The sequence below is a fragment of the Crocuta crocuta genome, unplaced genomic scaffold (genome assembly GCF_008692635.1).
Source record: "Crocuta crocuta isolate KB4526 unplaced genomic scaffold, BGI_CrCroc_1.0 scaffold77, whole genome shotgun sequence".
In the NCBI taxonomy this organism is placed as follows: Eukaryota; Metazoa; Chordata; class Mammalia; order Carnivora; family Hyaenidae; genus Crocuta; species Crocuta crocuta.
The window spans coordinates 3,783,809-3,810,969 of NW_027532172.1; the positions used below are offsets into that span (position 1 = coordinate 3,783,809).

The 27,161-nt window shown below is 55.8% G+C and overlaps 1 protein-coding gene across 1 annotated transcript in view; it reads right to left on the bottom strand.

The window, feature by feature from the left end:
- FYCO1 (FYVE and coiled-coil domain autophagy adaptor 1) overlaps positions 1 to 27,161 on the bottom strand; it is a 69,801-nt gene that overhangs the window by 41,261 nt on the left and 1,379 nt on the right. Inside the window, exons 2-9 of the mRNA XM_077776923.1 lie at positions 18,064 to 18,201; positions 15,192 to 15,298; positions 13,361 to 13,486; positions 9,180 to 9,286; positions 7,388 to 7,531; positions 5,205 to 5,295; positions 1,527 to 3,785; positions 370 to 462 (exon numbers count right to left, since the gene is read on the bottom strand). Coding sequence (XP_077633049.1) covers positions 370 to 462; positions 1,527 to 3,785; positions 5,205 to 5,295; positions 7,388 to 7,531; positions 9,180 to 9,286; positions 13,361 to 13,486; positions 15,192 to 15,298; positions 18,064 to 18,118 — 2,982 coding nt within the window. The 5' untranslated portion in view covers positions 18,119 to 18,201. The remainder of the gene's footprint in view (positions 1 to 369; positions 463 to 1,526; positions 3,786 to 5,204; positions 5,296 to 7,387; positions 7,532 to 9,179; positions 9,287 to 13,360; positions 13,487 to 15,191; positions 15,299 to 18,063; positions 18,202 to 27,161) is intronic.

Genomic DNA, 27,161 nt, shown 5'->3' on the forward strand with positions numbered 1-27,161 from the left:
GGGAATCCGAATCTTGGAGGGGCAGCTGAGGGCGGGGCTCCCCGAAGACGGTGATTTCAGCACCACCGACTCGAGAGACGCCTGCAGAGATGGCTGAGGACAACCTGTTTCCTTCCCGTGCGGCTGGCAGGAAACACACGTGGCCGCCCCAGCCGGGTGCTCAGGAGGTGCCCCCTCAGGATGTCTACAGTGGTGAAGGGATGGGAGCTCTGGCCTGGGAACTGGAAGCCTTACAGGCGGCCCTCCTGACGGGTCCAGCGGGAAGCAAGCCGGGCCGTGTCCCGACAGGCCCACACACCGGGGGTGGGGACGGCCGGGGGAAGGTGGGCGCCCCAGGCTTCCCTGGTCAGCACACTCCCCGGGGCCTACCTTCAGCCTCGCCACAGCCTCCTCGGCGGCCTGTAGCTGCCGGCCTCGCTCCTCAAGCTGGGCCCTGAGGCTCCCGCACTCCTCACTGGCAGTCTGGAGATGATGAGAGACGGGTCATAAAAGGGGGGTCCTGACAATGAGAGACCCCCCCCAACCCCATTCCCCCGAATGGGTGAAAACAAGCTGCCTCTCTCTTTTGCGCCAAACTCAATAACCTTTGGGCTTTGTTGGTGACAACATCCTTTCAAGCTTACTAAGAAACTGAGTTTGGTCCTCAAACTTAGGGTTTAATTTCTGCGAGGAGAAAAGCGCCCCACGAGCTACACGGAGCAGCACAGGATGGGTGACACGGTGCGGGAGGCACATCTGTAGAAAAGCTAAGAGTGGCGTCCGGCAGTGAGCACAGACCTCAGTGCGAACAGCAGGTGAGAAGCTCTGGGAGCCCAAACCCCGTGGCCATCCTGCTTGTGTCCTGGGTCGCAGCACCTAACCCTTTGTCTCTGTGCGGTACCTGGGCACATGGGAACCACCGTCTATCCCAAGGGCCTTGTGATAAACTAACGGAGCCAGTTTCCTACCACAGCGCCTACCGTCGGGATGGCACCTGACGACAGGCTTCGCAGGTGGGAAGTGCTGGTACCTGCGGTAGGTTCTAGAGGCTAGGGCAAGGGTCTCAAACTCACAGGCCCAGAGGGGCTGGGCAAGGACCTAAACGAGTGTAAGGAAAACACCAGAGGGTGCACGTGTCCCTTAAAGAGGGGTAGCCGTCACCCAGCTCCTGGTGACCGCTGCCAGGTGGCAATGAGGGCACCGTCCCGGAGATCTTCTGAGATTTCAAAGGAAGCCCCCAAACTGCATTTGTAAACATCTTGCCTTTTAAATGCTGGCTGCTAGTTTTAGAAAGCCAGTCTTTACGAGCCAAACCTGTCTGCAACCATCCCGAGTTTAGACTTCTGGGCTAGGGTATTGCTCTGGATGGGCGCCCCTAAAGCATTCCTGGGCCGGAGGAGCGGGGGCAGACGCTGTGACCTAGCCAGGTCTACCTGGCCGCCTGGTACAGTCTTGGGCCGTCACGTGCCACATGGCTGCAGACAGGCCTGTCCTCTCATGGACCCATCGGACCCCGCCGCGGGGTGGGGGGTCGAGGCTGGGACTACCTTCAGGCTGCTCTGGTGCTCCATGATTTCAGTGCTCAGCTGGAACTTGAGAGCGCTGAGCTCCTCGTGCGCGGCCTCCTGGAGGCTCTGGGCCCGCTGCTCCGCCTGGGCCAGCTGGGCCTGCAGGCCGGGTAGGGAGCGGGCTGCCTCCTCGGCCACCTTCAGCCTCTCCTGCAAGCTGTCCTTGTCGCGCTGCAGCCCGGCCACTTGGTGCTCCAGGCCCTCCCGCTCCCTTGAGGCCGCCTCTCTGGCGTCCCGCAGCTCCTGGACAGCTCGGGCCAGGGCCTCCTCCGCCGGCCTCTTCTCCTCGAGCTGGGCTGGGCCTGCGCCAGCCCCGGGCGGCTGCTCCCATGCCTCCGCCTGTCCCGGCGGGGCTTTCTGGGAGCCGTGCTCTGCCTCGGCCTGCACCTCCTCGGCCCTGTCCTCCCGCGGTGCCGCTTCATGCCCCGAGCCCCACGCCGGCTCCCGACCCTGGGCCCTCAGGAGGGCTTCGTTCTGCTCCTGCAGCTGCCGCACAAGGGCCTTGTGCTCCCTCAGAGCGGCCTCAGCCTCGCTCAGCCGGCCCTGCACCTTGTCCCGGTCCCCCAGGGCTGCCTGCAGCTTGGCCTGAAGGTCGGGCGCCCTGGCCTCCCCCTGCTGGGCCTCTGGCTGGGCCTGACCTGGGGCCGGCTGGGTCCCTGGCTCCTGCGGTGCTGCGCCTTCAAGTGGGCGGATCCCCTGCTGGCCTTTCTCTGCAGTCAGGGTCTCAATCAGCTGGGTCTGCTGGCGGCATTGGCTCTCAAGAGCCTTGAGCTCCTTCTCCTGGGCCTCTGCTCGCTGCCGGCACTGCCCCACCGCCTCCTGCAGCTGCTGGCACTCGGCCTCCTTCTCCGCCACACGGGCCCTCATGGTCTCCTTGGCCTTCCGCACGGCCAGCAGGCTCGCCTCCATCTGGTCTCCCATGTGCCGGATGCTGGCCTGCTCAGACTCCAGGGAGGCCAGGGAGCCCCGGATGGCCGCCTCCCGCCGCTGCAGCGCCTCGTAGTCAGCCTGCAGGGCCTGCAGCTTGCCCTCGAGGAGCTGGTTGCGCTCCAGCACCTTCTGCAGCTCCTGCTCCAGCTCCCTGTTGGCCTGCTGGGGCTTCTCCTCCCCGCGGCTCCCTGGCGTCTCGGGCTCACCCACCTGGCCCTCCCGGGGGCTGCTCGGGCCCTCCTCGGGCCTCCTGGGGGCCGGCTGCCCAGCCAGCCGCTCCAGCTCCCCCACTTTCTGGCTCAGGCGGTCCCTGTCGAGGGTGAGCTGCTGCTTCTGCTCCTCCAGGTCGCGCACGTGCTGGTCCAGCTGCGCCCGCTGGGCCTCCAGGGCCTGCAGCTGCCGGGCCAGCGCCCGGGCCTCCTGCTGCTGCAGCTCCTTCTCCTGCCGCAGCCGCCGCTCCTCCCGCCTCACCTCCGCCAGCTCCTCCTCCATGGAACTCAGATGGGCCAGGGACTCATGCAGCTGTCGCCGCAGCTGGGCTGCCTCCTGCCCCTTCCCGGACAGCGCCTCCCGGAGCGGGGCCACCTCGGTCAGCTGGCGCTCCAGGCTGGCCTGGGCCTCCTCCTTCAGCCGCAGCTCCTCGGCCAGCCGCTCCAGCCGGGCGCGCTGCTGCCTGCCAAGCTCCTGGGCCTCCGCACGCTCGGTCTCCAGCGCCTGCAGCTTCTCCGCCAGCTCCTGGGTCCCCAGGGCCGAGTCCCCGGGGAGGGGCTCCCGCTGCCCCTGAGCGTCCTGTGCCGGATCTGCCTTCGGCCCCGCCGCGCCCAGCTGGTTCGGGATGTTGGCTAAATGCGGGTCTGTCCTGCCCGGCGAGTCCTGTGCGGCCTTGAGCTCCCGGGCCAGGGGCTGCAGCATGGACTCCAGCCGCCGCAGCGCCGCGCGGTAGTCCTCCTGCTTCTCCACGGCCCCCAGCTCCAGCGCCCGCACGCACTGGTGGAGCTCCTCCACGGCGTCCCGCGTGGCCTGGGCCGCCTCCCACTGCTTCTGGAGCTCGGCCGTCAGGCGAGCGAGGCGGGCGTTGTCCTCGGCCGCAGCGCGGCCCCGCTCCCTCTCCGTCTGCAGCTGCTCTCCCTGCAGGCTGACGGCCGCGCGCAGCTCCTGGTTCTCTCGGTCCAGCTGATGCAGCTGCTCCTGCAGCTGCTTCTCCCGCACCTCCAGCTGGTCCAGCTCCAGGCGCATCTCGTCGAAGCCCTCCAGAGCCTCGTTGTTCAAGGGGCTGTTCAGGTCAAAGCTGGAGGCCGTCTCCTGAGTCTGGGGAGGGGAAAGAAAACACAAGTGGCTTCGGCATGTCCTGGGAACAGCTTTCGAGTTTAATGAGAACAGAAGCCAAAACACAGCAATCACAGGATGTAAACCGTGTCTATCGAGCTAGCGGAAGGGCTAGAAGCGCTTTGCTGGGAGCATCAGCCGCAGGAGGTGATGGCACATCCTAAAGACACAATGCCACATGCCCGAGCTCCACCCGGGGCCTCGGAACCCCGTGTCCCATCCAGTCCCCCGTAGCTCCGGAAGCACAGTAGACACCGGCGCTTAGATTCACGAAGTGACACTGAAACTACTGTTCACCCCTGCACAGACCCACAACTCCTGTTGTGACTCAACCACAAAATAGGGTTAAAGCTCTGTTTATTCTCCACTCTGAATGCTTGTCCTATTTTTACGTTTTGTTTTTATTTTGTTGTGATTAACTGCACTGCTCTTTCCTATAGAACTACATGCAGCTATGATACATTCACTTTCTGACACTGTTAGCAAAACTAACCCCACCCACGAACACTGCCTGAGCACCCCGGGTCTATGTCAAGCCCGGATGCGCTGTGCGTGCACTCTGTCACTCAGTCTGCAATATCACCTCAAGAGCTACGATGGCTTTTATGACCCCCATTTTCTGGTTGAGAGCGCTGAGGTTTCAAGAGGGGGAGTGGTCTGCCCACAGTCACACAACTCGTAGGGGACAGTCAGCATTTGAGTCTGCTGCCAGAGTACTTCCTTTAAAATACTTTAAAAGCTTCGAGACACCTTGGGTGGCTCAGCTGGTTAAACATCCAACTTTGGCTCAGGTCATGATCTCGTGGTTCGTGGGTTCGAGCCCCGCGTCGGGCTCTGTGCTGATAGCTCGGAGCTGCCTGGAGCCTGCTTTGGATTCTGTGTCTCCCTGTGTCACCCCGCCTGCTCACGCTCTTCCAAAAATAAATATTTTTTAAAAAATAAAATACTTTAAAGCATCTAACTAAATCTAATCTCTAAAAGGCCTAAATTCTCTTGGGTTTATAAAAATCTGGGGGTGCCTGGGTGGCTCAGTTGGTTAAACATCCAACTTCAGCTCAGGTCATGATCTCGCAATTCATGGGTTCAAGCCTCGCGTCGGGCTCTGTGCTGACAGCTAGCCCAAAGCCTGGAGCCTGTTTCAGATTCTGCGTCTCCCTCTCTCTCTGACCCTCCCCTGCTCACGCTGTCTCTCTCTCTCTCTCTCAGAAATAAATAAAACACATTAAAAAAATTATAAAAACCTGGGCTGTAGGAAGCAGAGGGTATAACTAAGGGTTTATATTGCTCGGGCTGGAACAAAAGGTGTCAGAGAACATGGCCCCGCATACAGCAAGCGGCAAGGACACACGCTGGCTGATGCAGTGGTGGTGGGGGGGTGTCCCCCAGCCTTTCTGGCATTACCTGCAGGTAGGTGCTGACCAAGCTGCTCATGCTGGAGCTTCGGCTGGGGGGTCTCCACAGGAAAGCAGAGGAGCCAGGGGCCAGCGTCCTCCTATGGGACCGTGGAACAGATAACCCGGGTGAGAACAGGAAATACACACATGTGCACGCACACACATGCACACGCACACACACACACACACACACGGGGGGGGCTTGGCTGTCACAAGGCAGGGCCCTCCCAGATAAAGTGTAAAGGCAAAACCCATCAGCTTCTCCCAAAGGGCAGATTTACATGGGTCTGCAGCAGACGGACTCGCTACTCAGTTTAAACGTAAGGCATCTCCCTCCACCCACTACCAAGAAAGAACTAAATGAACATATTATTTCCCAATTTTTGTTTTAAATTTTTCTTAAATCTTTGGTGCCTGTCATAGTGTGCTCAGGCAAGAATTACCAATGGATGCTAAAATGAAGAGGTGGCAGAGTTAGAAAAAAAAATGGAGTAACAGCCTCATTGTAAACTACTGTCCCACAAGAAACATGCTGATTACTTGGGGCGCCTGGGTGGCTCAGTCAGTTAAGCATCTGACTTCAGTTCAGGTCATGATCTCACGGTTTGTGAGTTCGAGCCCTGCGCCGGACTCTGGGCTGACAGGTTGGAGCCTGGAGCCTGCTTCCAATTCTGTGTCTCCCTCTCTCTCTCTGCCTCTTGCCCACTCATTCTCTCTCTCTCTCTCTCTCTCAAAAATAAAGAAACATTAAAAAAAGTAAAGAGAAAAAAAAGAGACTCACTGATTATAAAGGGAGATACGGTAACTTTAAAGAGATCTGGTAAATACCAGATGACCTAATAGTCATGGTTAACCACCCTGGTAATGAAACAATCAACATCGCGTGTCTCCAGACATGATGTGCTGAGAAGGACACAATACTTGGGTATTCCCGCCAGGAATACGTACCCTGAAGCCACAACGAGGAAAGGTGAGGCAAACGCAAATGAAGGAACATTTTACAAAGTAACTGGCCTGTGCTTTTCCAAAATGTCTACACTATCAAAGACAAAGACAGGGAAACTGTTCCAAGTTCAAGAAGATCAGAGAGACCTGGCATTACCTGCAGCATGTGTTTCTGGGCTGGCTCTTGGAATATAAAAGACGTTATCGGGATAATTCCTAAAATCTGGATAAGGCCTATAAATCAGTAGCATTGTTATCAATGCTAATTCCCCAATCTTAATAACTACACTGAGGTTATGCAAAAGAGAGTGTCCTTGACTTTAGGAAATATACCACAAGGACTTAGGAATAGAGGGGAATCGAGTCTGTAACTTACTCTCAAATGGCCTAAGAAACAGACCAACATGTACTGATAAAGAGAAAGAGTGATAAAAACAGTTGTGGTAAAATACTGGTAATTGGAGAAATCAAGGCAATGGCCAGATGAATGCTCTGTGGCATTTTGGGGGCAACTCTGCCGGTAATTATGAAATGACTTAAAAAGTTTTAAAAAGGACATGTGCAACAAACACGGCAAAATGCTAGCTGTTTGACCTCGGAGGTTGGCCCATGGGCATCGTCATGTCCAGTACTTGTCTCTACGTAGAAAATATCCCCTAACATAAAATATAAAAATTGACATTTAAAAAAAAAATCTGTATCAACCGAATGCAAAACAAAGAATGCTAGACGGGAGGTGAACATGAGTCCGGCACCTTGGCACCCTGGGCAGGTCCCCTACCGTCTGAGCCTGTGTCCTCCCAGCTTCCCCCCTGGAGGGGTGCAGAGCACCAGCCACACTGGTAAGAAGTGTGACTCCTGCAGCTTTGCAAGGAAGCCTTGCGCAGGTAAGCTGCACCTCCCATTGCCGCAGCCTGCACACCAGCAAGAACACAACCAGGAAAAAGCCCCCTGGCCCCGCCGCAGGCCACCCCCAAGCTCCTTAACACACTTCAGAAACCTTGGGTTCTGCATATGCATCTCCACTGACTCATTTACCGCCCAGCTGAGGAGGAGAGTTTCAGGCTGGAGCCTTCAGCTGGTATCGTGAGTCACAAAGTCTGTAACACCATCAGCATCTGGGCGCTGCCCAAGCTTTATGTAATTTACTGAGCCAACTGCTTGCAGGAGCCTGGGGGCAACCTTGAGGACCTCAAACACGTCTCTGTCCACTGTCTTTGCAACCAAGCGATTCTTCAAAGTTACCTGGCAAACGTGGGCCAGGCAGCGTCCAGGTCGTAGCCCCTGGATGCCAGGTCAAACTGAACCTCAGTCAGCTCGTAGAGCTGGCCCACGATGTCGGAGCTCAGCTTTGGTTTCAGAAAGGGGCTTCGTGCGTAGTACCAGTCACTGCAGGGAAGCACAGAAAGGGACTCAGTGCAAGAGTAACAGCGATTCAGGAAACACGGAGGCTGATGTGGCTCTGCCTTAACAAATTCTAACTCAGGTCACTAATGAGTTTAATTCAGACACACACACACACACACACACACACACACACACCCCAATTTGATTTTCTTTCAAAGAAGCTTGCTCTTCAAGAAAATTGCTGGAATGAACTAGAAGTGTATTCATTTCTTATTTACACCCTATGTATTTTCCCAAAAAGGGTATGAGAAAACTTAAATCTCATTTATTTGCTGGGAAAGGGACAGTTGTGGGCTAGAACTCTTTCTTTTTGAAACACAACCTCTTCTTGAATTGCTTCTAGAGAACTCAACGACAGGGTGGTAAGGTCACGGCTCAATTCTGTCCAGGCACAAATTTTAAAGTCAAGAAACAAAATATCTGCACTTGGAGGTGCTGGTTGTTTCACTTCCGGTGGAGCAAGAAGAATTTTAAAAAGGCCACACTGAGGGCTGCCTGGGTAGCTCGGTGGGCTCAGCAGCTGACTCTTGATCTCGGCTCAGGGCATGATCTTGCAGTTTGTGAGTTTGGGCCCTGCATCAGGCTCTGCGCTGACGGTGCAGAGCCTGCTTGGGAGTCTGTCTCTCCTTCTTTCTGCCCCTCCCCCGCTTGTGCTCTCCATCTACTGCTCTCAAAACAAATAAATATCAAAAAATTTAAAATAAATAAATTAATTAAAAGGCCACACTGATGAGTGTAAAGACATCTGTGAAATGGGACACACTGGAAGTCAAGCTGCTTGTGACAGCTCCTACTGAACACCTAGCACAAAATAACCTCCAAACCAAAGGTGAGAAGATTCTCAACGCCCATGAATTCACAAAGCCCGTCATAGGCACGAGAAATACATCTTTATGCAAATCAACCTTAAAAATGACAAATGAAACATGGTATTTTCCCCCAACCTTTTCTTTTAATCCACAAGTGATTTTTTTGATTGACTGGAAGAACACTCCCTAGGGAGGGGGGAGGCGGAGCTGGAAGATGCTGCTGGGAAATCGGCAGGGTCTGCTGATGGGCGCTGGCTCTGTGGCTCCTCTTTCCACACCCCGTTTACATGCTCAGTCCCCCCACCCCGCACCTCCTCCCTCTGCCCAGGCTTTAGCACTAGGCCCACAGAGGCTGACCCCATGGACAACCTGGGCTCTCAACCTGGCCGCCCACCGCAATGTCCAGGGAGCCCAGACGCACCCAGCAGGTGTCGACTCAGGGTCTCAGGCGAGGCCCCAGGCTTGGGGGTGGTAAAAATCCCAAAGCTGGTTCTGTCGAGAGGCCAAGGCTGCAGCCTGCTGGCCCGTCCATTCACTAGGGCCGGCCCCAGGACATGCCGCCCACGGGGGAGAACTCCGTGGCCTTGCGAGCTCAGAGATCGGGATGCAAGCTCCTGCATGAGGGCTCGGCATCGGCAGAGCCTATTGAAGGGCACTTGGCCTCTCTGAGCTTCATGTCCTGGCCTGGGACCAGGCGGTGCTGCTGGCGGACGGGCAGGAGCGCTGGGGTGCCACACAGCGGGCGCACCTGCCGCGGGCTCATGGCTCCGAACAAGGGGACCTCGGCTCATGCGCCGACCCCGCCCCTGCGGTGCATTTACCTGGTCACTTTGGTGTTCATGAAGCACTGCTGTAAGGTGTCTGCCAGCCGCTGGTGCACCAGGGAATAGCGAATAAATGCCCTTCCTCTCCCCAGAGACGTCCGGAGCTGGAAACAAGGAGAGCACAGAGATGTGAGGCCGGAAGCAGCCAGACATCTTGCCGTCCTCCGTCGGAGATGAATCCGTAGACTCTGGTGAGCACGTCAAGGAAGGCGTGTTCACAAGAGGCCGTGGGACATCGGTTTCAGGACACAGCGGCATTCTCCCTCCCCGGCTCTGTGCGGAGCTCTGGGTTGAGAGTCAGATGGGACACGGTGTGATTTAAGCTTGCGTCGGGCTTAGTTTGAGGTGCTGGGAGAAGAGGTGAGGGGAAGAGGCCAGGAGGCCGGCTGGAGCCCCCGTGGGAGGGCAAGAGAGAGGAGGAGAAAGGCAGGGGTGCGTAACGGGGACTCTTAAGAAGTTCGGATAGATGTAGAATGCCTGCTCGGGCTTCTCATGAAACCCTCAGTAAGACAGGGACGTGTCGACGCTTTCCTGGCCAGATTGGAGACAGGCCAGCTCACGGCATGTAGTCGGGGTACCTGGGGGGTAAGAGAGAGCTGGGCTGCCTCTGGGCGCCAGGTCCCCTGCGGAAATGAAAATAAGCGTGTGGCTGTGTTTCAGGAAGTCTGAGGACATGGGAGGGTCCAGGGGTGGGCCTGCCTTTGAACCCTTGCCCCACGGTGCCAGAGCGTGGCTTCTCAAGAGGTTTCTGGAAGCGTGTTGGGAGGCAAGGGGGCGTGCCGGGCAGAGACTCTGCCGCAAACAGGAGTCACTCCCGCGTTTCAGGCCCCAGAGAAGCTCCAGGTGAGCGGGAAGGAATTCAGAGCCTCTCCAGCCGCTGCGAGTACCTGCCGTCAGGCTGGGGAGTCTGAGCGGGGTAAGTAGAGACCCCCCACCCTCCTCACCCCTTTCAGAGGTTAGAGACGCTTCACCTGGTGGCAGGGGACAGGGGCAGCCCCGTTACAACCAAAAGATGGTCCTGACGCTCTGCGCTATCAAGAAACCAATCTTGGCACCGAGGGAGACAGGAAATCTGTGGTGCAGCCTCAAGTACTGCCTTTTTTATCAGTGATGTGAACATTCCGGTACACAGCACCCCTCAGCTCGAAGCTGTGTGTTTTCGGATTGCTGACTCAAGGAAATGATACCACAACACGAAGGAGCCTTCAAAAATAAAAAGGTGTAAAGTGCCGGGGGCGGGCACGCCGTGAGTATGGGGTACGCTTGGCGAAGACAGGTGGCAGCCGCTCACATGCTGGCTTCACAAAAGCTACTGCAGCGTGTCTGCAGACGGCTAGTCCTGACGGACGCCCAGGGCAGAGGGGTGAGGACAGCCCCCTGTCCACACACTGTTTCCGCAGGTGAGGGAGGGCGAGGGGAGTGGTCGGTGGTGATACCCAGCCGACCAAAGGGTGCTGGTCACACAGACATCGACCTCACATGACAGCCCATGTCTGCGAGCTTCTAAGGTGCAGACTCGTCCTTATTAGCAAAATGGCCACTGGAACAGTATTCAGAACATGGGGACCTTTTCAGCGGCAAATATTTGAGGCTGTCAGCCCTATTAACCAAGCTTTTTTTTTAATTAAAAAAATTGTTTTTAAATGTGTATTTATTTTGAGAGAGAGAGAGAGAGACAGAATGCGAGTGGGAGAGGGGCAGAGAGACACGAAGACACAGAATCTGAAGCAGGCTCCAGGCTCTGGCTGTCAGCACAGAACCTGATGCGGGTGTGAACCCACGAACCATGAGATCATGACCTGAGCCAAAGTTAGATGGTTAACTGACTGAGCCACTCAGGTGCCCCCAAATTGATTTTATATGTTATGTATATATATGGAGTGATTTGTTTTAAGAGGTATCTTGCAACATCCTTTGTACTGTGAGTGAAAATACTGCACAGCTTTCTTCCTTTTTAATGTTCTAAGATCATGGGTTCCCGCTCCTTACCTAACTCCTTACCTGCTTAGCGTCTAGTCCCAACTTACCCACACTATATCAAGAAGCTCTAGCACAGGAGGAGAGGGCACCAAGTCCGCAAGGGACGCCAGAGCAGACTCTTTCCCGCCAGGCCACCATGCCGCCAGTCCCACCTGTGCGTCTTGGTCAAAGATATGCAGGCAGGCTGAGCTTATTCTGATCCCCTGCAAGTGGCTGATTGCAGCCTTGTACTGTTTTAGTCTAAAAGGCTGATTGCCAACCCGAGGGGACCAGCCAGGCTCCTTATCCATTAACTTTTACCTGCTGGCGTGTCAGCTTTGGATAACACTTGATCAGAACAGCTACCCCGAGTACCCAGTGGCCCTGTGGCCCCATCAGAACAGCTACCCTGAGTGCCCAGCGGCCCTGTGGCCCCATCAGAACAGCTACCCCGAGTGCCCAGCGGCCCTGTGGCCCCATCAGAACAGCTACCCAGGACGCCCAGCGGCCCTATGGCCAGTGCCATGCCCAGGAGCCCCAGGCAAAGGTGCCCTGGAGCACAGAGTCTTCAACAGCCTGCGGGGAGCAGAGTCTACACGGTCTCCAGGAAACCAACAATGCCTGTACGGGCAGGGAATGCTTTCCGGCTGAGAAGTCAGTTTTCCTGGCCCCGATTACCGAAAGGTCTGTGTGCTCTGCAAGCAGTAGATCTCAGCACCTGCGACCCTGGGCCATGAGGACTAAGCTGAACTTATTTCTGGACTGCAGTTGTCTGAAGCCACAAAGTCCAAGGTCTCGGTGGTCTGAGGGGGGAAGACTGGGTAGCGACACAGAGAACTTCGTCCAGACTTTGGAGAGGAGGCCACGAGACCTCTGTCTGGGTGTGTGATACGTTACAATGCTGCATGCCAGGGGCCTGACGTCCTGCCGGCAAGGTCTCATGAGACCATGGCCCGCACAGACATGATGGACATCCAAGGAACAAACACCTCACGGCCAAGTTCCCTCCTCACACTCTCAGAGGTCAGAGGGTAGAAAACGCTCGGCCCTCACTGTCAGAGTGTCTAACACTGTCATTCTCTGTAGGAAGGAGCCCCTCAGGCTCCGGTTGGTAGGTGGCCTTGGCGGGCAGTGCGCCGGGGGCACAGCTGCGGGCTTTGGCGGGACCTGAACTGTGCTGACGAGGTACCGGAAAGGATGATGAAACGTAGAAACCTTTGGGCCTCCCACCCCGAATCTAGGGGTTTAGTTCCTCCCGAATCTGCAAAGTTCTTTACTCCCAGAGGGACTAGGCTGATGAGAGAGAGGGAGGGAGAGACAGAGGAGAGAGGGGAGGGAGAGAGACAGGGGAAGAGACAGTGAGGGAGAGAGAAAGGAAGGAGAGAGGGAGGAGAGAGAGAGGGGGAAAAGAGAGGGAAGAGAAAGAGGGAGATGGAGGGACAGAGAGAGGGATGGAGAGAGGGGGAGGGACAGAGGGGGAGGGAGAGAGAGGAGAGGGGGAGACAGAAGAGAGGGGGAGAGAGAGAGAAGAGAGGAGGAGAAATGGAGAGAAGGAGGGATAGAGGGAGGGAGACGGAGAGAGGGTGAGGGAGAGAGGGATGGTGGGAGAGAGAGGGAAGGAGGGAGAGACAGGAGAGAGGGGGAGGGAGAAAGAGGAAGAGAGAGGAGAGAGGGACAATGTGTTGTTCCAGAGTTTTCTAAGACAGCAAAGCCCCGGCTTTGTGCTCTCGAGGGGCTCAAAACTGGGTGTGGGAAGCTGCTTAGCATGACCAGCATTTTAAGAAGTGTCTCCTGAGGCCTCACATCACTCTCTTCATTACAAAAACAAGGGGCCTGGGCAAACTGTAGAGAAAGCACCTAGTAGACTCTACGAATTTTATCTAAGCAACTAATGTTTTTTATGAGACTGACGCGCTACCTACTGTGCTAACGAGGCACCTGCAACTAATGTTTTTTAAAAGGCGGAGGCGTCCCGTGCTGCACCCCCGCCCCCCCCCAACCCCAGCCCCCGGCGGCACTGCGAACAGCCTCCAAGCCAGCAGCGCACTCGCGGTCTAGGGAACGGAGTCAGGACCGAGCCACCCCCGGGCTCCGATGTCCTTACTTCTTTACCGGCCGCGCACCCCCACGTCCTCAGGGTGCTGTGTGCAGAGAGGTCCAGGCGAGAGCCCTGAGGCGGGGGCAGTGGAGGCCGCGGGCTCCTCAGCTACTCCGCTTACCTCCGGGATGGACTTGACGAAGCGGATCCCGTCACTGGCTCCTTTCAGCTTGGCCAGGCAGGCGCAGAAGTAGTCCCAGTAATCCTTCTTGTTGCCCAGAAGGGTAGCCTTCTCCTTCTGGTCGAACTGCGTGGGGGCAGGGACAGAGGGAGAGGGCGACACGCCGCTGTTCAGACCACCATTTGAATGATCAAGAACAGCAACAGCTTCTCAGTGACTTGGTGCCAAGCAAGGCCCTTCATTGGCAAAGGAGGGTGTTTTAACCTCCAATTTACAGATGGAGGAAACTGAGGCTAGGAGAGGTCAGGTAGCCGGCTCAAGGCTCAACTAGTGAGATTCGGGAATAACAGCCCCCCAAAACGATGACCCCTCTGTGCACAGTGTTGGCTGGAAGACCACTGAGGGGGCTTATGAACACAGGATGAAGAACTACGAAAATACAAAGCCTTGAGGGCAACGTGAAGGTCAACTTGGTCCTGACGTCAGGGGATGACTTGGTGATATCTTACCCCAGTTACTCAAGTTCCAACACTGTTTTAATAGGCGTGTAGTAAGTTCAAACTAGTGCCAGCTATGAGTCATTTCAAATCCAAAACTAAAACCGAACTGAAAACAAAAAAGGTCCATAAATCACTTCCCACAGTGAACCAGAACCAGCTGGAAAGGCACGCGAAAGGTAAAGTCCCCCAGCAGCCTCTCATTCTTTACACAGGCTCTGCTGGGATGTGACGTTGCAAACTTAGGGTGTTTGGGATGATAAAGATGTGTCTTTCTATAACATAACATTTTGTTGTATATTTTTTCTGGCTATGGAAGAAAGATACATAAATCATTAGGCAATCTGGATAAAACTAAAAAAGAAAAACAAGCAAACCCCGTAATGCCCAATACCCTCTCCCTCAGATAACTTTGTTAACATTTCAGTCCATTTCCTTCCTGCCTCCTGTGATTGCTTGTGGTTTTCCACATCTGCAGAGTTCTCTAGATCTGTGTTTGTTTGTTTGTTTGTTTTAATTTTCTTTTAATGTTTCCTTTATTTTTGAGAGAGAGAGAGACAGAGCTTGGAGTGGGAGGGTAAGGGGCAGAGAGAGGGAGACATAGAACCCAAAGCAGACTCCAGGCTCCAAGCTGTCAGCACAGAGCCCGATGCGGGGCTCGAACTCACAAACTATGAGATCTCGACCTGGGCTGAAGTCGGACGCTTAACTGACTGAGCCACCCAGGCGCCCCTATAGACCTGTGTTTCTTGAATCAAGCAGAAAGAAGCATTACGCTGTGAGCAAGTTCAAACAAAACTCTGTGGGCTGACCTCAGAGGTCCCGATTCAGCAGGTCAGGGTGGAACTGGGAACACGTCTCTAACCTGCCCCCAAGGACGCCGCGCCGCTGGTGTGTGGGCCATGCTTTGAGCAGCAAGCCCCTAAAACAGCAGCTTCAGGACCATGCTTAGGGCGTGACTGGGTGTGGTCACCTGTGCCCATGTGCCTGGGGACAGACCCCACAGCTTTCAACCAGCCTCTCAAAGGGGGCTGGGACTGCCCTGAAGTGATCCCTGCTATCCGGTGACCTCGTGACCGGCCTTAAGGGGACCTCAATCTCTAAAGAATGTTCCTGATTCCCACAATTATCCTGAGGGGCAACATTCTGAGTCTCCAGAGGCTCGCGCTTGGGGGGCCCACACTCTCACCAGGGACCACACGCACCTCCAGTTTCCCCTGCAGGGCCCGCTGGCCCCACGGAGCTGTCTGACCCACATCCTGAACGCTGATGAGTCACCCAAGAGAGAAACGAGAGAACGGAGCAGAAACCAACACGGTGCGGGAGGCACTTACTTGAAGGAGATACTCGAGTTTGTAAGAAAACTTGTGTAAGCTGGTGCTGTCATCCGTGATAGGCTCGCCTGCCTCCTTGAATTCTTTGCTTAGTTCCGTCACGGCATCTTTAAGACAAGACATAGGAACACATAACTGACCTCAGAGAGAGAAAGAGAAGAACCCAGGAAGTGCAAGAAGCACTTGGTCAAGGATGAGAGAGCACCTTGGAAACATAAAGCGGTACAGATCGCTGGATGGATGTAATGCCGAATCTGAAGGCGTTCAGGGCCTGAGAGCTCCCAGGTGGGTATTTTAGAGTAGCTCCCTAACAGAGCACACTTCTTGGTCACCCCTGTGCGCTCACCACGTAGGCCTCATAATATGCATGCAGCAAATGTCTGCTGTGTGCACGGGTCACTCAGTAGGCCCCTACTAGGGACTTCCAGAAAGCTTTGCCCTTCATTCTGGCCATCTTCCTTGCTGTTCTTCACCATAACCCTACTGCTCATACAGGAGAAGCCCCAGAACATGCAAACAGGAGCAATGAGAACAATCCCAAGAATGATAACAACACCTGCTTCTGTGAGCTGAGGGCCCCTCTGGGGCCAGGCCTTTGCACGGCCTTCCCATTGAATACAGCACCGAGGGGTGGGGAGTGTTTTGTTTCAACAAACCCAACACGCAACTGGTCTTAAAATGATCCCAGTTTCCGAACTGTTAAAATGTGAAAAAATAAAAACAAACACAAACTTAAGATGATGAAGGCAGACAGGGTGCCTGGGTGGCTCATTCGGTGAAGCGTCCAACTCCTGATTTTGGTTTGGGTTGTGATCTCACCTCATGGTCCGTGAGATCAAGCCCCACGTCTGGCTCTGCACTGATAGCGTGGAGCCTGCTTGGGATTCTCTCTCTCTCCCTTGCTCTCCGCCCCTCCCCCACTTGTGTTCTTCCCTCCCACCAATAAATAAACATTTTTGTAAAAATGAAAAAAAAAGACTGATGAAGGCTGCCATCATCATCCCTGCTGGCAGGTGAGGAATCCCTGGGCAGGTAGAGCACTCGCCAAAGACCCCGGGCAGGCAAGAGCTGCACTGGAATGAGACCCCGGGTTTTCTCACGGGCCTCTGACTCTGGAACCCACCTCCATGCTTCTGAGAGAACTGACCTCCTGTGCACAAAAGAAGGAAAACCGCCTCGACTCTCCCTCACGGCCTCTGCTGTGGGACAGAGAGACCGTGAGAAGCTGCGTCTGGTGCAGACACTGGGCAAGGTGCCCCTGGCTGAGGCAGCTGGAGCCCCCTGGACAAAGTGCCCTTTCTCTCTGACAGCTCGGAAGCAAGAGGAGCCCCAGCCCCTGCTCTCAGCACCTTGGCTGGAAAGCACACCTGCCTGGCCTTGATGCTGACCGAGCTGCTAACGTGTAATCGATACTGACCCCTAGGGCAGAGGTCAGCGAATGGCAACAACAGGCTCTTGGGACCGATTCGTACAAGTGACGCCATCTGGTGGCACCCCCTCGAAGTGTGTGCAGTGGCTGGCATTGAGAGCCGGGGGGCCAGGGCCTGGGGGAGACATAGCCTTTCCCCCCCTCCACCACTCAGGCTGGGTTAACGCTCTCAACCTGATCTCGGAACTCCTGAAATTTTGAAAGGAGGAGGCTTGGGTATGAAATATGAAGTTCTCAGCTCTAATCTCTGATAACCCAAGTGCATTACTCAGGGATAGTCTTAGTTTTATGTGAATTACACATGTGCGTCTGCCAACGGTCTTGAGGAGTGGATGTCACCATCTAGCTGACCTCATGCACAAGGGAAGCGACAGGGCCTCGGAAAGGCGACGGGGCTCGTCCCACATCTTCCGGAGTTAAAGGGCAGAGCCAGGAGCTGACCCCAAAGCCCTCGTCGGTGCGGTCAGGAAGACGAGCGGGCTGCCCTGCGCAGGCACGAAGGCTGTGCACTGTCCAAAGACCCCCCGGCTGGGGAGGTATCGCTCCCGTGCTGGATGCTGGACACTTGTGTGCCGCCGAGACAGTCACCGCAGGTGCAGGGAAGGGTCCTGAGCAGGTGGGAACCTGGGCCTCCAGCCTGTCAGGACAGTGTCACCCTGATCTCTGCGACACGGAAGAAGTGGGCGGCTTCAGACCGTGTTGCAGCACAGGTGTGGGAGGTCCAAGGAGGCTTAGAGACCAGCCCCGGTGGCCTCAGGTGGGCAGGATGCTGGCCGAGGTTCTGACCCAGGCGGCATGTCAGCCAAAAGGGTGAGCTCGGGCCCTAGGCTCTGCGGCCCGGGAGAGCGAGCAGTCCGCTCCTGCCCCGAGTCGCAGCACCGTCCCCGGCCCGGCCCTTCTGCAGGGACATGGGAACTACGAGTCTCGTCCAGACACTGAGCTCCAGGGAGTCGAGGTGGTCACGGGCCCAGAACTACAAGTGCGTCACAGGACACAGGCTGTCCACCCGCCAGGACTGGGCAGGACAGCGAAACAGGAAAGACGGGTGTCTGGCCACCCTGCTCAGAAGCGGCGAGAACACGGCCTCCACAAATGGGCCAACTCCGTCATGGCCTGGGGAGGCCCAAGATTCCACCAAGGACTGCCCGGGGGGCCTGACCACACTCACAGCCACACGAACTGAGTGCAGACCAGGGCCAGATGAGGGTATTGGATTCGGTTTACAAACTGGCTTCCCAGGACCCAGGAGGAGGCCTGGCCCGGCCGCCCCTGCCTGACACAGGGCAGACGCCCAAGCCCCAAACACCTCCATATGATGTGTCCCAGGGCTCCAGCCCCCGCCCCCGCCCCGCCCACCGCCCTGGGACAAGGATGGGGGTGGGGTACAAGCACAGCCCGGCTATCCCACCTCCAAGCCTGACGTGCCTCCCAGCCCCACCGCACCTTGCAGATCACGGATGATTCTCTGTAGCTGGCTCTCTGCGGTGGCGGAGGCCATGGCGACTGGCTGCAGGCCGCCTCTCTCGGCTGTGTACCTCCTGCCCGGGTCTGGTCAGCAGAGGTCAGACTCCATGGTGGCACCTGGAGAGGGAGAGGGAGGCCATGGAGGGATCAGCGACAGACACAACATGAAGACAGGACGAGAGGGGGGCTGCTCCAGGCACAAAGTCGCCCCATCTGGGTGTCTTCCCTCAACGGGAAGGGCTAGACCTTTCGGCTTGGGCCTCACTCGGTGGGCGTTCTCTGGCTGGCTTGTGACACACTTCTCTATTCAGACACAATGACCTGGGGGGGGCTTCAAAAGCAACAGGTTCAAGCAAACAGAATGATTCAGTGCTTCTGAGCTTCTCTCGTCTTCGGCCCTCTGAGACAGGACTGCCTCACTCTCCCTCCACCTTCAGAAATGCCTTCTGGGGGCTCCCATCACCCCGGGGGGTCACAACCAGCCCAATCCACCTCAGATGGCCCACTACGTGGAAGGAGCTGGCCACGAGCAGCCCCTGTGTCCCCCATACCCAGCCCCCTGTCTCCCCAACACTGGCTGCCCCTGAGGGTCGGTAACGTCTGGCCAGGTGGTGATGGAGGCCAGAGGCTGAGGACCCTTGGGCCTTCAGACCAAAGAAAGCCAGGCTTGCCTTACAGGGGAAGCAGCTCGCTCACAGGGGCTCAGCAGCTCCAGCTGCCCAGAATCCGGCTCAGCTCGGCTGTGTAGACACCACCTGGCCTGCATCGGGGGAGCGGGGCGGGGGGTGGGGGCGCAGCCCTCCGTCCAGGCAAGGGACACGTCTCTATTTTAAGCTCCGTTACAGTCCTCTCGCAGCTGGTGAGTCCTGAGTTACAGCCCTGCTGGGGCAGCTGCAAAAGTGATCTAAGGACACGGTGGCTGAAGACCAGCAGAGGTGGGGACACACGAGTGGCCCTGGAGAGGAATGTGGACAAGCACTGGGATACTCCAGTGTCCCTTCTACAGAAGAGACATCAGAAATGGACATCTCTAGGGGCGCCTGCGTGGCTCTGTCGGTTAAACGTCCTACTTCGGCTCAGGTCATGATCTCGCAGTCTGTAAGTTTGAAACCCGCATCAGGCTCTGTGCTGACAGCTCAGAGCCTGGAGCTTGCTTGGGTTGTGTGTCTCCCTCTCTCTCTGCCTCTCTCCCTCTCTCTCTCTCAAAAATTAATAAACATTAAAAACAAAAAAATAAAGATTTGGGTGTCTCCAATTCTTAGCTAACCAACACAAGATTGTGCAATGCTTGCTGGCAAAAGCTGATGGCAAGACTCAAGGTAGCCAGAGGAGCAGCCACCACTGAATGAGGGCCTACTGTGTGCTGGGTCCTGACAGGGGCTTTACACGCCTGATCCTTTTAATCTCACAATCGTCATGGTGGGATAGAGAACCCCAGTTCGAGATGCCACATAACTTGCCTAAGGCCGTGGGCCAGCAGGGAGTGGAATCGTGGTCTGGGCCCTGGTCAGTCTGATTCAAACCCTGTGGATTTATAGCCCGGCCATCATCACTACTGCACATGGCCTTCCCCTTCCACTGGCCTCCAGGAACCACCCTGCACTCGAGCATCTCCCAAATAACGTGGCGCCGCCCGGGGTGTTTCTCACACGTGCTGGCCCTCACTCTCCCACAGCCTGTTCCCCTTCCCGCTCCAAGAGTCCAGACAATACGACTCCAGGATAGAAATAGTCCCAGGTTTCAAGTTCCTCCAGATATTTACATAAGCATTCCAGCAAGAAGGGCCTGTCACTGGGCGGATAGGCCTATGCCTATTTTTAACCAACAAGCCGGCACAGCTGGGACTTGAGCAAACAAGGCCGGAAGAGGGCTTCTCTGGCCTGGGAGGAACGAGACAGGCACACACCAATACCACACTCCCAGCGATCCCTGACATGGAGCCCCACGCAGGGGGTCCACAGACAGCCCTCCGAAGCCCCCTAAGAAGTGATACCCCCCACCCACCACAGACACCAAACTGGGGGTAGGAGCAGTTTTCGAGAAGCCAGCCTGTCCATCCTGGGGTGGCTCAGCAGGGGCCCTATGCCCCATGGGGGGGGCGGCACAGAGCCCAGGCTTGGTCAGGCTTCCACAGGGGCCTGATGCCTGGGCGGGTCCTCTGCCCCTTCTGGAGAGGTAGAGCGTGTCCAGGGTCCTCACTGTCAACACACAGCTGCCCCGACACCATGCCGTCCAGTTCTTCCTAAGCGCAGACTGGGGACACAGAGGCGCGCAAGGCACGGTCTAGCCCTGGAGAAGCTCGGCTGTGCACCTAGCAGACGGACAGGAAAGTACCCAGATATCTGGACACAGCAGAAGAGCTCCATGTGGAGACACGATAAAAAGCGATGGGTACTGAGTGATGAAAAGGGCCGGGCCGAGGACACATAACAGCAGGTGCTTTCTGCTGTGCGAAAACAGCCAGACGGAAGCTGCCGCGTCCTTTGAGATTCTATCCGCATGAGCTTCTTGCGAAGGGAAAACGCGGGGGAGAGATCACGGCGTGGCCGGCGGGGGGGTAAAGGGAGGGGCCGTTCTGTCCTCTGTCATGCCCACGGTGGCGATGATATGACTGTACCTATCTGACAAGCATACATTTGCCCAAACTCACAGAGGCAGATTGTATCTCAAGGCAAAAGGCCGCACTGTGATGAATTTTGGAAGATGCCCTGGGGCCTAAGGAAGGGAAAATTAATTCTGCTTGGGGGAGGGAGAGGGTGAGAGGCGGGGACACCTGAGTTGTGCCAGGCCGGAAAATGAGGATGAGGTCTTTGGAAGAGACCCAAGGAGGGAAGGAGGGGGCAGGGGGCCAGAGAGACCTGGTGTGATGAGCCCCAGGGGCAGAAATGTGCTCCTCGGAGGCATGTGGGCACCCCAGGGAAGCTGCCCCGTGTCCGCATGGCCATGGGAGGCCGCCTCCGCCTGACCCTCAGAGCGCGCTCAGCTGATGCCAAGCTCCCAGGTCACGGGGTAAGCTGTGCTCAGCTACTGATTACACAAGCTGCTCTTCCAGAAAGCCCGAGTCATCACCTAGGTTATGTGCCCCGAGAGAAGCAGCTGCTGGACTCGCAGGTCATGGCGGACTCCCCACCGCGAACGGGTGTCCCACCTCAGGGTTTTATTCTGTTTCTCTTAATATTTATTGGTTTTTGAGAGAGAGAGAGAGAGAGACAGACAGCAGGGGAGGGGCAGAGAGAGAGACACACAGAATCCGAAGCAGGCTCCAGGCTCTGAGCTGTTAGCACAGAGCCCAACACAGGGCTCGAACCCACGAACCATGAGATCATGACCTGAGCCACAGTCGGATGCCTAACTGACTGAGCCGCCCAGGCACCCCCATCTCACAGGGTTTCAGGAACTTAATCAGAGCTTCCTTGGAAGATCATGGCTCTTTTCCTGGATTTGGGAGGATGGCTCTCAGCACTTTGTCCTTTCTCTTCCCTGATCTGAGGTCGTTATTAACTACCAGAGGACACAGAATGCGGCACTCTCTCCATGCCATGGTCATGTGGCTTTTTTTCCACACCAATAGCCAGTTCTGACACCAACTGGGGCTTCTCCAATCCGGTTCCGTTCTGACACTAACGACTGGAGTCAGCGCAGGCCCCACGGGTCAAGGGCTCCACCCACAAAACTGCCGTCCGGCTTTCACACACTGGTCCCAGGCCCCAGGCTGCTTCCTGTACTCCTGACTGCCGGCTCTAAACTGGGGATCCCCACGACCCCCTCCTCAGGTTCCATGATTTGCTAGAACAGCTCTCAAGACTTGGCAACACACCACGATGACTGATTTATCTTATTAAAAGATACAATTTGGGAACAGCCACGCAGAAGAGAGACAGAGTCGGGGGTGGGGTTGTTTGCTGTTTTGAGATTTGTAAAGTTCCCTGCCCTCAGGGCTCCCCACCCTCCAGCACCTCAGCTGTTGACCAAACCACAAGGTCAAGAACCTCCCCACTTGGGGGTGCTTAATGGAGGCCTCATTACCGAGGCACACGGTAGATTACCTCCATCTCCGGCCCCTGCCCACTCCCCAGAGGTCTGGGGTGGGGCTGAGAGTTCCAACCTTCTAATCACATGGTGCACCTCCAGCCCCCAGCCCCCACCCTGAAGCTACCCCAGGGGCTGAGGAGGGTCCCCTTATTAGCATAAACTCAGGCGTGGCTGAAAGAAGCACACAAACAAAAGACACTCCCATCACTCAGGAAATTCCTGGGGTTCCAGAAGCTCTGTGCCAGGAACCTGGGACAAGCACCTGACTATAGAGTTGCCTTGGTATCATAGAGATGGCACAGAGATGGCCAGAAGCCGCAGGTCCTGACAAGCCAACTGCTCTCCTAACTCAGGAGATACGCAGATTCGGTCCGCACCGCCCTGGCCACGGCCGCTGCAGCACAGGGGAACAACCCCAGGCCTCCCACACCTCGCGAGGGCCCCAAAGAGCGTATCCCCTCCTTGAACCCAAAACACACCCGGGACTATCGTCTGACTTCCTAGTCATGGCTTAGGTATTATGTTAGAGGTAAAGACTCTTTCCCGACCTCCAAACTCCTCCTACATCTGCCCAGCTGCCCTAACAATAGAGACAGCAGTCTAGTCGCAGATTAAGAAACAAAGACACCAACTGGCTCCTGTAAACTTATTTATGCTATGGTGCAAATGACTAATACTCGTAAACCCAAAAACTGGCTCTGGCAGGAGCAATTACAGCAGTCTGCCTAGTTGTACTAGGAGAGAAGGATGAGAAGGGGGCAGGTTTGGGGCGTGGAAGAGAACCCTGCCTTGTCTTCAGAATGTCTTGTGCTTGCTCCTCACCCAGTGGCTGAGAGGGGACCCGGAGAGGGCACCAAACACTTGGGCTCCTGCCCCACTCCCAGATGGGGTGGGGGGGCGCGCCAGTTGTAAATTCTACCCTGAGCAGGAAAGAACGTTCGCAAGGATGGTTCAGATGGGCCCAAAGCAGAAAGCCTTTCTGGAAGAGTCCACTGCCTCAGTCGGGGTCAGCACACCCGACAGCATCTGTGTAGCTGCCACCTCTGGAAAGGGGGGCACTTGGCTGGTACCTGTGGCTCTGAAGGTCCAGTGGCCCTGCTGGCTCCACACGAAAGGGTCGGTGGGCAGGCTGCCGTCACCAGGGCCTCAGGAGGCTGTCCGAGGCCGGTGCGGGGCAGGCATCTCAGGGCACAGGAACAAAGCCTCACGGGGCGGCCCAACCCCTCGGACTAATGACGGCGCTGACCCACTGCAGGCCCGGGCCACCTTTCCCAAATACTCCTCCTTGCGTGCGCTCTTCTTTCTTAAACGGAAGGCAGACTCGAGCGCTGGCCACGGCTTTCTGGACTTTCTCTTGGCCCTTGCGCTCCAACGACTAGAGTTCCAGGTTTCTCGGTCACTGCCTCTGGGACACACACAAAACAGGCCCCGATTCTGGCCCACTGACCTGGGAAGTCCAGAGGCCTGTGGATGTGAGGGGCGGCCTCTGGGCCTGGGGACACCTGACCTTCTCTTTTGGGAAGGTGGCAGGGAGGCCGCTCTGGCAGGGGCCGCGCGTCCATACCTGGGGCGGACAGACGGACGGAAAAGCCCAGAGAAAACACCCTGGAGGTGGCGAAGGCACACGCGAAGCTCTGGGCAGCCTCTGGAACAGCCTCGAGAGCATCTGAGAGCCCAGCTGGAGCACAAACCCCATGCAGATAGAGAAAATCGCAGAGCTCCAAAACTCTATGCTCGGTAGCAGGTTGGGGGGGAGGGGGGACAATCCTGACCAGAGTACCAAGGGGGCGAGCCCAGCCAATGTCGGACTATGATGAAGAGAATCTCTGCTAGAACAGGGTTTAGCCACCAAACATAGCCTCGATGAAGACAACATGTAACCCGTATGCGTTAACAAACTGCCTGCCAGGCTGGAGGTATTTGTTGGGCACCCCTGGTGAGGGGCAGGCCTGACCCGGGAGCTGTGGCTACAGCCGGGGACAAGGCCAGTGGGCCCTGGCCTTCCAGGAACGCCTGCTCCAGAGGTGCAAAGCTACTAAGCTTATAGGCCGACAAGAGATCACTGGAGGCCTGACGCGTGCTGTGTGTGATGAACACAGGTGAACACGGGAGGCCCCAGTGTCTACACTGTTCGGGATTCTAAGGCCCCACGGACTTTCTTCCACATTTGTGGCCATTCTCCAGTATGGTAATTTCCCCACATTTCCCCAGCACTGTCCCGGGCCAACCCCCAACACCCTCCTTGGGGACAACCAGACACATAATCTCTTGTTCCACAGACCAAACTGAACCTTAGGCATCAAAATGCACCAACTGGTAAACAATGAGATTTATCCCTCAACGGCGGGAAGGAAACGTGAGTAAATTTTCGAAACATTCGATTTCTCTGATTTTTCAATTTTCCTTTACTGGACATAAGTTACTTTTCTGTTGACTAAAATAATGTGTTAAAAAAAATCATTTTGTAACTACGGACATTACACCACCATTATTAGGGAAATATTAGGGCAGTATTATCCCGAGGAGGACAGGAAGAATGTAACTCGGGACTGGCGGGATTAAGTGTGTCCATGGGAGGAAGCGTGCCCCGCGGCTCCGGCCTGAGGCAGCCTTATCCAGAAGCTTCTTTCACCCTTTCTGGACACGATAGCCACTGCCATTATAGCCACCACCCCCACTCACCCAGCCCACCCGAGGCCCTTTCCTCTCTGCATCCAACCAGAACGCTCCCGGGGCAAGCGGGGGTTATTGGTGGGTCTGAGCACAGGGCCGTGTCGGGATGATAAGCGGAGCATCCCGGGTGCACAGAGCCCAGGGGCGGGGCTATGCTGGTGGACAGGAAGGGCAAGCGGGACCCACGATGGCTCTGAGGCCGGAGCCTGGCGCTGGGCAAGAAAACTGTCTTTTCTTTTACCAGGTGTCCCTGAGGCTTGCCAGTCTGGACCCTACTCAGAGTTTGGAATCAGACTAGTCCAGGTGAGCTTTCCATTCCCTACTGTACAATGGATAATGCGATAAAGATCATTCCACGTTGGGTGAGACTGTGCTATGTTTAGCTCACCAAACTCTTTTCAGGCAATTTTAGCACATCTGTCTGTCCAGGGGAAGTCATTTGACCTTTTCCTATCTTGTATGTGGAATTTGTGGGTTTTGGGTTTTTTTTTTTTCCTGTTTTTATTGTGTGGGCTTTTTCCCCCATGTGCAATGTGGGGAGGTTACCCTTTACTGTCCTCATGGAGGAGGTAGGGAAGATGAGCAGATGTTTCCAGTGGCTACCTTTGGTTGAGGCTTCCAAGTGCCCCCTCTCTGCTCTTGACCAAGGCTTCAGGTGCCCTGGAAGAAGCCCAATGGGCTACAGGTTCAGCCTGAGGAAATGCCTTCAGGCTCCTTGTGAGTCTGCCACTTCCGGTTCAGCTGTCCAGCCCACTGAGGCCCTCTTACAGGGATGCTCCTCCTGGCCTACCCCCCTGCAGACTGACAGCCGTCTGTCAGTGGTGGCTTTTGGTTTTTCTTCTGGATTCCACAGGCTCGGTTCTCTGCCCCAGGTCAAGGATTCAGTGCCCTGGGCTCCCGAGGTGGTTAGCCAGACCTGCTCTTGGGCCCCGGAACCAGCCGCAGGACGACAGTACCGTAACCAGACCACAGAGCCCCTGAGAACCACACTGATGTACGCGTCCCCATCCCTGAAAGCAGGATCCGGCCAAACTAGAAACAGGCGCTCGGTGCCTTTCAAATGCCAGAAGGACCTCTGTGAATGTGGAGGGCCACTGGTGGCCAAGAAAACCATCAGGCTGACCGCTGTGGCATGTGGAAAGGGGGGAAACGCCCCTGCCCCACTGAGCTCGGTTCTACCATCCTCAACTCGTAAAAGCCATCCGCCCATGTGCCCTGAGGCTGAAGCTTACTATAGGGACATGATGCTGACAAACAGTATGTCTACAAGCAGCGAGAGGATCGATACAGACCCCAGGGTACATTTCAGTGCCCACGCTACTGATTTGGTTAGTTGTTCAGAGGCCCTTATACCAATCAAGAGCTTTAAAAACAAAAAACAAACAAACATCCCAAAACTGACAAGATCACAAATAGAGGGTACTGCTGATCTTTGGTTCAACACAATGACACAGGTGAGCAGATGCTGACCAAGCCGGACTCCACGCACCCCTGCTCACAGGAGGCCCCTGGCTGGTCACTTGCTGTGCATTCGGCAGGAGGGGGGGGAGGGCGACTCCGGGGAATGTGGCCCCAGATGCGGAGCTCCTATCAGTGATTTTCACCATGAGACCACAGCTAGACAACACCCTTCCTCTGCCTCATGTTTAAAGACATTCCGATTTTGAGTCACCAAAGCGGTTCTTGGAATCACCAGAAAATACAGGTCAGCCATCAGCCAAACCTCTTCCCTCAAGGGAAGAGAGGGACTGCCATTTCTTGGGTGCCTACTACATGTCCTGGAGACAGAAGCCCACAGCCTCAGAGACCAGCACAGGTCAAAGTCACCAGATGCTCTGATCTTGTCTCTTTTGGGTAGTTTCTCTTATCACAAACATCTTTGGGGGGGGGGGGGGGTTTCCTGTCTCAAAAGGTTAAAAGTGTGGCTCTTGGGGCGCCTGGGTAAGTGTCCGACTTGGGCTCAGGTCATGCTCTCACAGTTTGTGAGTTCGAGCCTCTCTGTGCTGATGGCTTGGAACCTGGAACCTGCTTCAGATTCTGTCTCCCTCTCTCAGCCCCTTCCCCACTTGTGTTCTGTCTGTCTCTCAAAAATAAATAAACGTAAAAAAAAAATGTGGCTCCTGATCTCATGCTTTTGCTCCAAAACCAGCCCCAAGGAGCAAAGACCGTCCAAGGAACAACCAGGGGACTGACTCTAAAGCAGCTACAAAAATAATCAAGTAAAACATTGATTGTAGATTTTAACAGGCAGGCACATGTTCACTATACAATTCTTTCAATGATTATGCTCCAGTTTTCCTAATAAAATACCGAAAGCAATTTAAAAACTAAAGTAAGGACAACACAGAGATAACACTTGTAAGAGAAGCAGA